A 16,510-nucleotide genomic window follows, 5' to 3' on the forward strand; every position below is an offset into this window, starting at 1 on the left:
TTAATAACTAATATGTCTAACAAAAGCAGAAATTTTTACTACTCCTGTTTTTATACAGAATTGGAAGCTTCTAATTTACTTAGCTACCTCTTCTCTGTTAAAGCCACAGGAGCTAGCCATTGTTGTCATTATGGGGAAATCAGATCAATCTGAGATTTCCTTGGAGGCCACGCAACTAATCAACCTTACATTACTTACCATTTCCATATCATGCAGTTTAGCTTTCAGTTGTAAATTCTCTTTTTCTAATTCATGTAATTTATCAGAACGAGCTCTAGTTCCTTCTAATTGATCTTCCAACATGGTTTTTGTTTCTAATAAAACCTGATTATCTTCTTTTAATTCCTATAAAAATTTCAAATAGGCTTTATCACAAATATATTAGTATCTGTTAATTTTTCAAAGCTCTAAAACATAAATTCTTTATTGTAAGGTAAGACATTAAGCTGTCTCTATCAACAGTTTTTTATGCAAGACTAAAAGCTACTGAAAATAGAGATACAGTTAATGTTTTCCTGGTTTCATTTTTTCCCTCAGAATTTATTACGCTATTGCTATTATGCAAACGTAATACTCAATACTTATGCTAGCATGAGTAACACAACTACAATTCACATAAAATTGTCAGGGTACATTTAAATTCCTTTAGTCACAAGAATAAGTAGTCTCTCTGATATTTAAGACACAAACAAATCGCCATAGAATCAGGGCTTAATTTTTTTGCTGAAATAGATTTAAAGATTTCTCTCTACTTAAACTGTAACTTGAAAGTAAAGGGCTTGGGTTTTTGAGTAAAATACCAAGACCTGTGCTAAGACTCACAGAGACCATAAACTAAGGCTCTATTAATAAATATTTTACATAAACATCTTGAGAAAACACTTAAAATCCATACATATGTTTTGAAGACATGTGTTCACAAATCTGTCTTGCTGAACTATATGCTAGTGGTTTATAAACTAAAGTCAAAAGAAAGTATATTAAAACAGTGGCATTTATAAGGATCTCTTAACAGTGCCATGCATATATTGTTTCAATAAACGGCAAAGAATTAATAGGCACCTTATCTTTGCTATCTACTGGGTCTATTTTCTGGTAACTTTCAGGCTAACTACTTTCTAACTATTTTCTGTTGTAATGTTCTCACTTCTTGATTTTGCATACTCCTTCCTTCTTATCACCATACTGAAACTGATAAAACTCTCCTTTGTTTGAAGAAATGAAGAAGTTAACTCAGAAAGAAAAACAGAATGTAGAAGCAAGTACTGTCAAATTCTTGCTGTCAAACTCAACTTCATGTAACACTGAACTGCAACCATTAAGTAAGAAAAATTGTCTTTTTCTACACACACACACAAATACACCCACACACATATTATTAGGGGAGAGATTGAGAGAGTGCCTTCATTAATCCTAGTTTAGCATTCTGAGTTGAACAGTGATCAGAAACATGCTTTGCTTTCGCTTCTAGAAACAAGTTTGAAATTAGAAGTATATACTTTATTTTGACTTTGAGGGAAGGACTTCAAGTCTTTCCTACCTATAAGACTAAATAAAAGAATGAAAGAACTTGAAACAGTTCAATAAAATTAATAATGTCCAGAGATCCCTTTTTACAAGTATAAGCAATATGCTGATCTACCACCATAAGATAAGCACCTAGAGGTATTTACAGGTTGTTCAACATTTCAAAAGTTCCTTAAGTTTATTACATGCAGTTTGAAAAAACTTAACTTTTAAACAAAATAATTGTGAATGGTTTAAATTATGCAACATACCTCAACTCTTGCCTTATAAAATTCAATATCATGTAGTCTTTCTTTGTATCTGCTGACTTCACTTTCAAGCTTATCCACTCTGATTGCCTTCTCCCGAAGTGCATCTAATTCATCTCGGTACATTCTAGCGGAACGAGCATCCGAAAGCAAATTCATGTTCTAAATATAAACAATTAATATTTTAAATATTATTTTCTATTTTCAAATTGATAATCTCTGGTTGCACAATTCAATGAATTTAAAAAACAAACCCAACAAATTGTATGCTTTAAAAGTGTGAATTTTAAAAGAAGCTGTTGATGAGGGCCAGTATTGACCAATGCTATACCTTGGCCAGAGGCTGCACTGTCACCTTGGCTGGGCAACTTCGCCAAGGCCACTTCTGATGGCATTTCCAAGACCTACAACTATGTCACCCTGAACTCTAGAAAGAAACTGTGTTCATCAAGTTTCCCTATCAGGAATTCACTGACCATTTCGTGAAGACCCACATCAGAGTCTCCATGCAGAGGACCAAAGCTCCAGCTGTGGCCACCACATAGTTTTATACAAGAAAAATACAGCGAGTTAAAACCTGTTAAAAAATGTATATATATAAAATAAAATGGGATGGGGAGATATATGAGGTCTTTTTTAAAAAAATCAATATAAATTATTTTAAAATATATATTCATATGCAAATAAAAACACACCTACATATAAATTTTTATGTAATGATTATTTAGGAATGTAAAAAATATCAGGATATTTCAAATAAGTTAACCTCTAGTTAACATAACCATTTGCAATTAATTTAAGGTGTAAAAGTTAACTTTAAAATACAGGATAATGAAAATACAGAAGAGGCAAACAGTATTACTAAAGTTGGTCATTAGTTACTTTAGAGAAATTACGTTTGCATCCAGATGTATTATAAGATACCAAAATTCTGCTGAGTTTTTCAAAACTTCCAAGTGAGTGATTAGTTGCATATGATTAGTGTTTATCTTAATAACATTTAAGACAAGTATTAAAATTCAATATTTAATAGCTCTCTCATAATCTTTTAAAACAAGTTATCAAAGTATGTTCCAGAGATATCTGTGGGTTTCATGTTCATGAGGTCAAAACCATTTTCATAATAACACCAAACCATTATTTGCTTTTTTCACTGTCATTCTCTCATGAGGGCAGAGTGGAGTTTTCCAGAGGCTACATGGCATGTGATAATACACCGAACGAAAAACAGATACGAGAATTTAGTAGTTTTTAGTTAAGACAGGCATTAAAGAGATTTGAAAAAATGATTAAAAAAAAAAAGACTTGCAAAAATGTAAGAGTACCAACATTCTTTTTTTGTTGTTGTTTTGTTTTGGAAAATAATGGTTATAAGCATGTAATTTTTATGTTAACATGGAATAATTATTTTTAAATAAACATTTTTCAAATTCTAAGTTTTAATTTCAAATATAGAAAATAGATATAATCTACATCAAACAATCCTCATTAATTTTTAATAGGAGAAAAGAGCCTTGAGACCAAAAGATTGAGAACCACTCACTGTTTTACAGTAAGCACACATACAAAAACCCATACTATTAAGAAACAGAATAGCAGCCACAGCATATCTAGAAATGAAGATTTTGATTCCCATCTCATTCATCTAGAAAGGTCCAAGTTGGGGCGCCTGGGTGGCTCAGTCGGTTAAGCGGCCGACTTCGGCTCAGGTCACGATCTCGCGGTCCGTGAGTTCGAGCCCCGCGTCAGGCTCTGGGCTGATGGCTCAGAGCCTGGAGCCTGCTTCCGATTCTGTGTCTCCCTCTCTCTCTGCCCCTCCCCCGTTCATGCTCTGTCTCTCTCTGTCTCAAAAATAAATAAAAAACATTAAAAAAAAATTAAAAAAAAAAAAAAAAGAAAGGTCCAAGTTTATGATCCTGCAAGTGGCGTATTCCCTGAATTAAAGATAGCAAGTTAGGGGAAATAAGGAGAAGAAATAATTATCTAGCTTCACCATAATCCTTATCATTTACGGGTAAAAGAAGACATTGTGCACTACCACCAAATAAAAATGAAACATAACAAACGTTTAAAAAAGTGAATTTTTTTTAAGTTTATTTATTTATTTTGAGAGAGAGAGAAAGAGAGGGAGAAAGAGGGACAGTGTGAGTGGGAGGGGACAGAGAGAGAGAGAGAAAGAGAATCCCAAGCAGGCTTCACAGTTAGTGCAGGGCCTGACACTGGGCTCAAACTCACAAACCATGAGATCATGACCTGAGTTGAAATCAAGAGTCAGACACTTAAATGACTAAGCGACCCAGGTGCACCCCCCCCCCCAAAGTGAAGTCTCAAACAATCTTGCTTCGAGATGAAAAAAACCACAAAGCTTTAGTAAAATAAAAATAATTTTTAAAAGGTAAAAAAATTAAAAAGCACTGTGTCATATATAAGTTACCATAACTATCAGAGAGACCAGAGACCTAGGGAGATACACATAAAGCAGTATAGTTTACAGTAGGGTTATTCTAGCTTCCAAGCCCACACAAACCAAATACATAAAAAGAGAAACTTGGAACTACCTGAATCCTAAGAGTTTCTTCTGAATTCTAGCAAAGTATGAGCAGCACTGATAAAGAAAAAGCAAAGTCCAAAGACTATGAATTCCAGTGTTGGGATTTTAGAACAGAAAAACACTGAAAAATCATCTTTAAGCCTCAGTGACCTCATAAAACATTAAGATAAAGGCTATAAATTATAAGGAGTGAAATCAATTTCTAATTACATACTGGTCCTATATAATAAAGTTTCTGGTACAAACCTCTTGTTGCAGCCTTTTTAGTTCTATTTCCATTTGCTCAAGTTCTTGTTTACAGTCCAACAACTGTTCAGTCTTTTCCTCCCTTAAATGAAAAAATTGTCAATTAAATAATCAGTTTAATGTTTTTGAAAACTGTGATCATCATCTGCATCAATACAAATATATTATCATTACTAAATATCTAGTTGAAAACCGAATTAGCCATACACTAACAGAGGGGAAAAAGACAAAGAAATGGATATTAAGAATGTATATGATTTGATGACATCAATCAGACTCCCCTTTAAAGTTCCCCAAAGGCTAATCTTGATGACTGACATCCTCATAGTTTATAAGGTAGTTTCTCTCTCTTCATCTTTCTTCCCATCCCCCATTCTCACTCTCCTTTTTGTCTTTCTCACTCATCAAAGACAAATACACTGGAAGAGTTTTTAAGCAAGGCACTACTATGTGGGTCTGAGTCATTTATATATATATATATATATATATATATATATATATATATAAATATAACGCAGGGGAGGAGCAGAGGGAGAGGGAGACACAGAATCCAAAGCAGGCTCCAGGCTCCGAGCTATCAGCACAGAGCCCGACACGGGGTTTGAACCCACATAGTGTGAGATCATGACCTGAGCCAAAGTCGGATGCTTACCTGACTAAGCCACCCAAGTGCCCTGGGGGTGGTCTGAGTCTTAAAAGGATCTCCAACTATTTTCAACATTTACTGTGGCCTAAAGGAAAAGTACACACTGCCACACAAATACCTAAAATATTTATGTCCCTATTGGTTTCTTCCCTGTAGTCTATAAACATCTTCCAATTTCTATTCTTTTCCTTCTCTTTATACTACTTTACTTCTCCCATTTCCTATCTCCCTTTCAGAGCCAAGCTGCTCAAACTCAAGTTTCCATTCACTAACTCTACTTTTCCACCTTCTGTTCTTTAATTAAAAAAGGTAAAGCATTCAGTGCACAATCTGTTGCTGACCTCTCATAATACCTGTACTTTTTTGAGAACCATAATTTTTAATTGAGAAACAGTCCCTTTGTGGACTCCATTTTCATTGTAATGAATAATGTTTTGGTAAATAAACTCATCATGCATAAGATACTGTGTATTTAGGGGGACCTAGCTGGCTCAGTCCAAAGAGCATGTGACTCTTGAACTCAGGGTCATGAATTTGAGCCCCATGTTGGGTGTAGATTACTTAAAAGGGGAAAAAAAGCCAAAAAACCACAAAGAAAACCTCGTATATGTTTCAGGACAGATTTCTAAAAGTACATTACATGTTTAAAGGTTCCTGAAATGTACTGTCAACATCCCTGCAGAAAGGTCATTACCAATTTATAATGCAAGCATCAGAGGATAAAATTGCCTACATGAGAAACAAGTTAACAATTGAAAATTTCTGAGTTATTATTCTAATTTGCATTTATTTGAATACTAGGACAGCCTGGAAGAAATGGATAAATTCTTGGAAATATATAAACTACCAAAACTGAAACAGGAGAAACAAAAAACTTGAACCAACTAACAGCCAGCAAAGAAGTTGAATCAGTAATCAAAATGTCCCAACAAACAAAAGTCCAGGGCCAGATGGCTTCAGAGGTAAATCTACCAAGCATTAAAAAAAATGTTTTTAAGTTTGTTTATTTATTTATTTATTTTTTTTTTAAATTTTTTTTTCAACGTTTTTTATTTATTTTGGGACAGAGAGAGACAGAGCATGAACGGGGGAGGGGCAGAGAGAGAGGGAGACACAGAATCGGAAACAGGCTCCAGGCTCCGAGCCATCAGCCCAGAGCCTGACGCGGGGCTCGAACTCACAGACCGCGAGATCGTGACCTGGCTGAAGTCGGACGCTTAACCGACTGCGTCACCCAGGCGCCCCTGTTTATTTATTTTTGAGAGAGAGACAGAGAGACAGAGAATGAGCGCAGGAAAGGGGCAGAGAGAGAGGGAGACAGAGAATCCCCATGTGGGGCTCCAATTCACAAACTGTGAGATCACGACCTGAGCCGAAATCAAGAGCTGGACACTTAACCAACTGAACCACCCAGGTACCCCAAATCTACCAAACATTTAAAAAAGAGTTAATACCTGTTCTTAAAACTATTCAAAAAAATAGAAAAGGAAGGAAATCTTCCAAATTCATTCTATGAGGGAAGAATAAAGAATAAAGAATCCACTAAAAACCAGATAGTGAATCCACTAAAAGATAAAGAATCCACTAAAAACAGAACTATACGCCAGTATCCCTGACAAACATGGAAGCAAAAACGGTCAATAAAATACTAGCAATCTAAATCCAACAATTCATTAAAAGTGTCATTCACCACAATTCAGTGGGATTTATTCCTGGGTTGCAAAGGTGGTTCAATATTCACAAATCAATGTGATACACATTAATGAAAGAAAGGATAAAAACTATATGACCATTCTAAATACATGCAGAAAAAGCATTCGACAAAGTACAAATCCATTCACGATAAAACCCTCAACAACGTAGAGTTAGACGGAACATACCTGAACATAATAAAGGCCAATGTGAGTAACACAGTGAATATCATGCTCAATGGGGAAAAACAGAGCTTTTCCCCTAAGGTCAGAAACAAGGTTAGGAACAAGACAGGGACTCTCACCACTGTTGTATGACACAGTACTGGAAGTTCTAACCACAGCAATCAGACAACAAAGAGCAATAAAAGGCATCCATACAGGCAAGGAAGAAGTAAAACTTTACTATTTGCAGATGACATGATACTCTACAAAGAAAACTCGAAAGATTCCACCAAAAAACCTGCTAGAAATGATACATGAATTCAGTAAAGTCACAGGATACAAAATGAACATACAGACTATCTGTTGCATTTCTATACAAAAATAATGAAGTAGCAGAAAGAGAAATTAAGGAATCAGTCCCATTTACAAAAGCACCAAAATATTAAGAAACCTAGGAATACACCTAATCAAGGAGGTGAAAGACTTCTGCTCTGAAAACTATATAACACTGATGAAATAAATTAAAGGGGACACAAAGAAATGGAGAAACATTCTATGCACACGGACTGGAAGAACAAATATTATTAAAATGTCTATACTACCCAAAGCAATCTACATATTTGATGCAATCCCTACCAAAATACCAACAGCATTTTTCACACAAGTAGAACAAACAATCCTAAAATTTGCATGGAATCAGAAAAGACCTTGAATAGCCAAAGCAACATTGAAAAAGAAAAGCAAAACTGGAGGCGTCAAAATTCCAGACTTAAAGTTATGAACAAAGGATCAAAAGGTATAGTACTAGCACAAAAACTGATGCATAGATCAAGGGAACAGGACAGAAAAATGCAGAAGTGAACCCACAACTATAAAGTCAATTGATCTTCGACAAAGCTGGGAAGAATATCCAATGGGAAAAAGACAGTCTCTCCAACAAATGGTGTTGAAAAACTGGACAGCAACATGCAAAAGAATGAAACCGGACCACTTTCTTACACAAACACAAAAATAAATTAAAAATGGATTAAAGACCTAACTGTGAGACCTCAAACCATAAAAAATCCTAGAGGAAAACACAGGCAGTGACCTCTTTGACATTGGCTGTAACAACTTCTAGATATGTCTCCTGAGGCAAGGGAAACAAAAGCAAAAATCAATTATTGGGACTTCACCAAAATAAAAAGCTTCTGCACAGCAAAGGAAACAATCAACAAAACTAAAAGGCAAACCTATGGAATGGGAGAAGACATTTGTAAATGACCTATCTGATAAAGGGTTAGTATCCAAACTACATAAAACTTGTAAAACTCAACACCCAAATGGGTAGAAGACATGAACATTTTTCCAAAGATGACATACTGACACATGAAGAGATGCTCAACACCACTCATAATCAGGGAAAAAAAAATCAAAACTACAATGAGATATCACCACACACCTGTCGGGAAGGCTAAAATCAAAAGCACAAACACAACAGCAAGGATGTGGAGAAAGGGGAACCCTCGTGCACTGCTGGTGTGAATGCAAACTGGTGTAGCCAATCTGGAAGACAGTATAGAGGTTCCTCAAAAACTTAAAAATAGATGGGATGCCTGGGTGGCTCAGTCAGTTGAGCATTCAACTCTTGATTTCTGCCCAGGTCATGATCCCAGGGTTGTGGGACTGAGCCTCGCATCAGGCTTGTGGAGCCTGCTTAAGATTTTCTCTCAGGCGACTGGGTGGCTCAGTTGGTTAAGCGTCTGACTTTGGCTCAGGTCATGAACTCATGGTTTGTGAGCTCAAGCCCTGCATCGGGCTCTGTGCTTACACCTCAGAGCCTGGAGATGGCTGCAGATTCTGTGTTTTCCTCTCTCTGCTCCTCCCCATTAGCACTCTCTGTCTCTCTCTCTCTCTCTCTCTCTCAAAAATAAACAAACATTAAAAAAGAAAATTAAAAAACTCTCTCTCTCCCTGGCTTGGCTTGTGCTGTCTCTAAAAAAAATTAAAAATTTAAAAGCAGAACTACACTACCAGTCAGCAATTGCACTACTAGGTTTTTATCCAAAGAATACAAGAATACTAATTCAAAGGGACACAAGCACCCCAATATTTATAGCAGCTTATCTATAATAGTCAAACTATGGAAACAGCCCAAATGTCCATGGAGAAAGAAGACATGGTACATACATATACAATGGAGTAATACTCAGCCACCCAAAAGAATGAAATCTTGCCATTTGCAACAATGTGGATGGAGCTACAGAGTATTATGTTAAGTGAAAGAAGTCAGAGACAAATACCGTATGATTTTACTCATAGGTGAAATTTCAGAAACAAATGAGCAAAGAGGGAAAAAAAAAAGAGAGAGGCAAACCAAGAAACAGATTCTTTTTTTTTTTTAATTTAAAAACAAGTTTTGTTTTTAACATTTATTTTTGAGAGAAAGAGACAGAGCGTGAGCAGGAGAGGGACAGATTGAGAGGGAGGCACAGAATCCAAAGCAGGGTCCAGGCTCCTGAGCTGTCAGCACAGAGCCCAATGCGGGGCTCGAACTCATAAGTGGTGAGATCATGACCTGAGCTGAAGTCGGATGCTTAACTGACTGAGCCACCCAGGCGCCCCAAAAGATTCCTAACTATAGAGAATAAAGTGATGTTTACCAGAGGGAAGGTGGGTGGGGACATGGGTGAAATAGGGGATGGGGATTAAGGAGTACACTTCTTGTGATGAGCACCGGATGATGTATGGAAGTGCTGAATTACTATATTGTACACCTGAAACTCATATAACACTGTATACTAACTAACTGGAATTAAAATAAAAACTTTTAAAAAAGCTATTAACTTCTACCATTTTTTGAAATATTCATTTTTGAGAGAGAGAGAAAGCGTACAAATAGGGGAGGGACAGAAAGAGGGGGAGACAGAGGTTCAGAGGCCAGCTCTGTGCTGACAGCAGAGCGCCTGAGGCAGGGCTCGAAATAATGAACTGAATCCTGACACTGTGACCTGAGCCAAAGCTGGACACTTAACTGACTGTGCCACCCAGGCGCCCCTACCTTTTATGATTTATAAGATATTTATAAATATTTCTATACAGTTGCTGAATGCTTTTTTAAAAAAATTAAAAACAAATTTTATTTTTATTATGGTAGCATATTTTTAACATAAAATTGCAATTTTAGTCATTTTAAGTGAAAATTTAGTGGCACTGGACCCACAAACGTATGGCCAACTAATCTGCCAAAGCAGGAAAGAAGATCCAATGGAATAAAGACAGTCGCTTCAGCAAGTGGTGCTGGGAAAACTGGACAGCGACATGCAGAAGAATGAACCTGGACTACTTTCTTACACCATACACAAAAATAAACTCAAAATGGATGAAAGACCTCAATGTAAGACAGGAAGCCATCAAAATCCTTGAGGAGAAAACAGGGAAAAACCTCTCTAATCTTGGCCGTAGCAACTTCTTACTCAACATGTCTCCGGAGGCAAGGGAAACTAAAGCAAAAATGAACTACTGGGACCTCATCAAAATAAAAAGCTTCTGCACAGCGAAGGAAACAATCAGCAAAACTAAAAGGCAACCGACAGAATGGGAGAAGATATTTGCAAATGACATATCAGATAAAGGGTTAGTATCGAAAATCTATAAAGAACTTATTAAACTCAACACCCAAAAAATAAATAATCCAGTGAAGAAATGGGCAAAAGACATGAATAGACACTTCTCCAAAGAAGACACCCAGATGGCCAACCGACACTTAAAAAATGCTCAACATCACTCATCATCAGGGAAATACAATCAAAACCACAATGAGATACCACCTCACACCTGTCAGAATGGCTAACACTAACAACTCAGGCAACAACAGATGTATGCGAGGATGCGGAGTAGAGGATCTCTTTTGCATTGTTGGTGGGAATGCAAGCTGGTGCAACCACTCTGGAAAACAGTATGGAGGTTCCTCAAAAAGCTAAAAATACAACTACCCTATGACCCAGCAATTGCACTACTGGCATTTATCCAAGGGATACAGGTGTGCTGTTTTGAAAGGGCACATGCACCCCAATGTTTACAGCAGCACTATCAAAAATAGCCAAAGTATGGAAAGAGCCCAAACGTCCATCGATAGATGAAATGATAAAGAAGATGTGGTATATATATACAATGGAGCATTACCGGGCAATCAAAAAGAAGGAAATCTTGCCATTTGCAACTATGTGGATGGAACTGGAGGGTATTATGCTAAGTGAAATTAGTCAGAGAAAGACAAAAATCATATGACTTCACTCATATGAGGACTTTAAGAGACAAAAGAGATGAACTTAAGGGAAGGGAAACAAAAATAATATAAAAACAGGGAGGGGGACAAAACAAAACAGACTCATAAAAAGGGAGAACAAACTGTGGGTTACTAGAGGGGTTGTGGGAGGGGGGATGGGATAAATCGGTAAGGGGCACTAAGGAATCTATCTACTCCTGAAATCATTGTTGCACTATTTTGGATGTAAATTAAAAAAATAAAAACAAGTTAAAAAAAAAAAAGAAAATTTAGTGGCACTAATTACATTTACAATGTTATTAAACTATCACTACAACCTGTTCCCTAATCTTTTTCATTACCCCAAACAATTCTGTTTTCATTAAGCAGTAAGTCTCCAATTCTGTCATACCCCTAGCAACTCCCTAATATACCAGTCTCCTAATTTGCCTATTAAAGATTTTAAGTGGAATCATACAACATTTGTCCTTTGTATATAGCTTACCTCACTTAGCAAACTGATTTCAGGACTCATTCATGCTATAGCAGGTAGTAGAATTTCATCATTTTTATGTCTGAAAAATATTCCATTGTATACTAACAGCACATTTTGTTTATTTAACAACAATCTGTTCATGGACACTTCAATTGGTGCCATCTTTTGGCTATTGGGAGTAATGCTGCAATGAACAATAGCATACAAGTACCTGTTTTGAGTCTGTTTTCAATTTTGGGGGAATATATTTAGATGTGGAATTGCTAGATCATATAAAAATTCTTTGTTTAAGTCTTTGAAGGATATTTAAACGCTTTTAATTTTATTTTTTTCTGGATGTTTACATATTTAGCATCTTTTATACAAATAGAGGAACCACTTCTTTTATAAATACTTTTTATGCTCTTTTGCAAAGCTCCTCACCATCTAGAGAACAAATACATACTCATTTATATTTCTTTCTGATTCTTTCACCATTATTTCATTTTTTACATTTAACTCTTTAATCTATCTGAAGTTCACTTTGATGTATGTGAAGTATGAATTTAAATAATTTTTCCAGAAAAGTTATCCATGAGTTCCAGCCTCATTAAGAAATAATTCCTTTTTGGGGCACCTGGGTGGCTCGGTCGGTTAAGCATCCGACTTCGGCTCAGGTCATAATCTCACGGTCAGTGAGTTCGAGCCCCGCGTCGGGCTCTATGCTGACCACTCAGAGCCTGGAGCCTGTTTCAGATTCTGTGTCTCCCTCTCTCTCTGCCCCTCCCCTGTTCATGCTCTGTCTCTCTCTGTCTCAAAAATAAATAAACGTTTAAAAAAAAAAGAAATAATTCCTTTTTGCACCCATTTGCCCATTCTATCCCCAACAATGAGGCTTCCATTTACACCTCCCTACTAATACTGTTTTTCAGTACAGTCAATTACCTCCTTAGTGATGAACCCAATGGATTATTTTTGGATCTTTTACAAGAAGTCAATACAATTAACTCAGTTCTTCTTGACACCCTCTCTCCTTTGGCTTCCACAACTTCACACTATAAGGTTCTCTACTCCTTCTCTATATATTAATTCTCTGACCTTTTTGCTGATTTCATGTGGTGTGCCCATCTTTTGGCTAACAATTATCAAGCTCTTACTATCTGTGTCAGGCACATTTGTAAGCACTTTTCACTTTGCCAAGCACTCAATCCTCACATAAGTCTCTAAAAAAGTACCAATGATATCAGCTTAAATTTACTGGTCACTTTAGATATTTACCACACACAACAACACTACAGTAGGCACAATTATTATTTCTACTTAATGGGCTAGCAAACTGAGAGCCTTAGATCAAGTTAAGTTGGCAATGGTCACTCAGTGAAGGAGTGTGTTGAGCCAGGAATCACACTCAGGCAGTATGCCTCCGAAATTCATTTTTTCAATGTGAACATTCACCAAGAGTCAACCACTAGACTTAGATTAAAAAAAAAAAAAGTCAACTACTAGGCTAGCATCTCTTCATTAAAACATAAAACTGATGTTATTCTCCTATTCAAAAAAATCTTCCACTGATCCCCACTGTTTAAAGTCCAACCTTCTAAGTACTGCATACATGACCTTCCATGTATCTACACCTTCATTTTCAACTTAACTTCTTGTAATGCTTGTCCTTATAGCCTACTGAATTTGTTGCAGTTCCTTTTCAGAATACCCAATAAATGCCTAGGTTGAAATGTAATTATCTCTATGAAATCTTCTTGACACACCTCCCATTTCTCTTCCAAGTCAGAAAAGACCAAAACTCCTATGGTTTCAACTGCAGGCTATACTGACTTCTAATACACTTCCAGGGGTTCACATTATTTCATCCATCCACTTAAAAGTTTACCTCACAACTCAATTTTAAAATGGGCAAAGGATCTGAAAAGACATTTCTCCAAAGAGGATATACAAATGTCCAACAGCACATGAAAAGATACTCTCAACATCTTTAGTCATCAGGGAAATGCAAGTCAAAAACACAATGAGGTATCCCTTCATACCCACTAGAATGCCTATAATCAAAAAGGTATATAATAAGAAGTATTGGTGATGTTATGGAGAAACTGAAGCCCTCATACATTGCTGGTGGGAATGTAAAAATGTGTGCCAAATAATTTGACAGTTACTCAAAAGGTTAAACATAGAGCTACCATATGGCCCATCATTTCCATTCTTCAGTATATATCCAAGAAAACTGAAAACATATGCCCACATAAAAATGTTCACCATGAATGTTCTTAGGAGAATTATTCATAACAGTCAAAAAGTGGAAACATTCCAATTATCTACTGACTCATAAAGGGGTAACCAAAAGGTGGTATATCCATATAATGGATTATTATTTTAAAAAGGAATGACATAATGATACATGCTACAACATGGATGAACCTTGACAACATTATGCTAAGTGAAAGAGGCCAGACACAAAAGGCCATATCCATTTATATGGATGTCCAGAATGAGTAAATCCAGGGAAACACAATATATATTAAAGGTTCCCAAGAGCCAAGGGCAAAGAGGAATAAGGAATGACTGCTAATGGGTATGGGGTTTCTTTGGGGTTGATGAAAGTATCTTAAAATTAGATACTATGTGATGGTTGCACAACTCTATGAATATACTAAAAACCACTGAATTACATTTTTAAAGGATGAATTTTCTGATACATAAATTACCTCAATAAAGCTGTTATTTAAAAAAGAGTTAATATTTCCCTGATGAGGAGTGACAGCATTTTTCATGTGCCTGTTGGCCTTCTGGATGTCTTCTTTAGAGAAGTGTCTATTCATGTCTTCTGCCCATTTCTTCACTGGATCATTTGTTTTTCAGGTATGGAGTTTGGTGAGTTCTTTATAGATTTTGGATACTAGCCCTTTGTCCGATATGTCATTTGCAAATATCTTTTCCCATTCTGTTGGTTGTCTTTTAGTTTTGTTGATTGTTTCCTTTGCAGTGTAGAAGGTTTTTATCTTCATGAGTTCCCAATAGTTCATTTTTGCTTTTAATTCCCTTGCCTTTGGGGATGTGTCAAGTATGAAATTGCTGCGGCTGAGGTCAGAGAGGCTTTTTCCTGCTTTCTCCTCTAGGGTTTTGGTGGTTTCCTGTTTCACATTCAGGTCCTTTACCCATTTTGAGATTATTTTTGTGAATGGTGTAAGAAAGTGGTCTAGTTTCATTCTTCTGCATGTTGCTGTCCAGTTCTCCCAGGACCGTTTGTTAAAGAGACTGCCTTTTTTTCCATTGGATTTTCTTTCCCGCTTTGTCAAAGATTAGTTGGCCATACTTTTGTGGGCCCAATTCTGGAGTCACTCCTCATCAGGGAAATAAAAATCAAAACCACACTCAGATATCACCTCACGCCAGTCAGAGTGGCCAAAATGAACAAATCAGGAGACTACAGATGCTGGAGAGGATGTGGAGAAACGGGAACCCTCTTGCATTGTTGGTGGGAATGCAAACTTGGTGCAGCCGCTCTGGAAAATAGTGTGGAGGTTCCTCAAAAAATTAAAAATAGATCTACCCTATGACCCAGCAATGCACTGCTAGGAACTTACCCAAGGAATACAGGAGTGCTGAGGCATAAGGGCACTTGTACCCCAATGTTTATAGCAGCACTCTCAACAATAGCCAAATTATAAAAAGAGCCTAAATGTCCATCAACTGATGAATGGATAACGAAATTGTGGTTTATATATACAATGGAATACTACTTGGCAATGAGAAAGAATGAAATACGGCCTTCTGTAGCAACGTGGATGGAGCTGGAGAGTGTTATGCTAAGTGAAATAAGTCATACAGAGAAAGACAGATACCATATGTTTTCACTCTTATGTGGATCCTGAGAAACTTAACAGAAGACCATGGGGGAGGGGAAGGAGGAAAAAAAGTTAGAGAGGGAGGGAGGCAAACCATAAGTGACTCTTAAAAAATGAGAATAAACTGAGGGTTGATGGGGGGTGGGAGGGAGGGGAAAGTGGGTGATGGTCATTGAGGAGGGCACCTACTGGGATGAGCACTGGGTGTTGTATGGAAACCAATTTGACAATAAATTTCATATTAAAAAAATAAAGGTAGGTAACTATGGGAAAAAAAGAGTTATTAATTTGTATGATAGAAAAACTTTGAAAAATATGGGATCCATGGAAACAGAGAGAACTATTTTTTTGTTTGTTAGTTTCAGCACAATTTTATTTATAAATGCAAGCAGTGGGAGGGGGGTGGGCAGGTCTGGTGCACACACTGTAGTTTCTTGACTGCTACTCTAGTAGTGGGCCATATTCTCGAATTTGTTCAAATCTAACTTTCTGTAGTGTGATGATCTGACCAAATTTAGCTTGGAAGCTTAACTTCTTACAATGCAATCAATATACAATGGAGGATAATGCATAATAGTATCTATATTAATCATGGTCTGTAGCAAACATGTTTTTTGCTAGGCTGACACAGAGAGAATTATTAAAGGAAGTCTTTGATAGGGTATTAACTACTACATAAAAGTGAAATTTATAAGGAATTACTTCTTCCATCCAAATTGCAAATTATATTTTTTACTCTGTATGTTAATAAACCAAAAGCAATTATAGTATAATGTACCACCTGTAAGTAATATTCTATTAGTTAATTTGCACGTTCTCATTACAATTATTTATTTCCATTAGGTAGAAAGCAACCTA

The 16,510-nt window shown here is 36.5% G+C and overlaps 1 protein-coding gene across 6 annotated transcripts in view; it reads right to left on the bottom strand.

Moving 5' to 3' along the window:
• The window catches only part of CCDC88A (coiled-coil domain containing 88A), a 148,384-nt gene that overhangs the window by 58,341 nt on the left and 73,533 nt on the right, over window positions 1-16,510 (bottom strand). For all 6 annotated transcript variants that reach the window (XR_007150925.1, XM_047852924.1, XM_047852925.1 and 3 more), the window contains exons 9-11: window positions 4,573-4,654; window positions 1,779-1,937; window positions 199-345 (exon numbers count right to left, since the gene is read on the bottom strand). Coding sequence is in view for 5 of the 6 variants with exons in the window: in XM_047852924.1 (XP_047708880.1) it covers window positions 199-345; window positions 1,779-1,937; window positions 4,573-4,654 (388 nt within the window). In the remaining variant the exon portion in view is untranslated. The remainder of the gene's footprint in view (window positions 1-198; window positions 346-1,778; window positions 1,938-4,572; window positions 4,655-16,510) is intronic.

This window comes from Prionailurus viverrinus, chromosome A3, assembly GCF_022837055.1.
Source record: "Prionailurus viverrinus isolate Anna chromosome A3, UM_Priviv_1.0, whole genome shotgun sequence".
NCBI classification, from domain to species: Eukaryota; Metazoa; Chordata; class Mammalia; order Carnivora; family Felidae; genus Prionailurus; species Prionailurus viverrinus.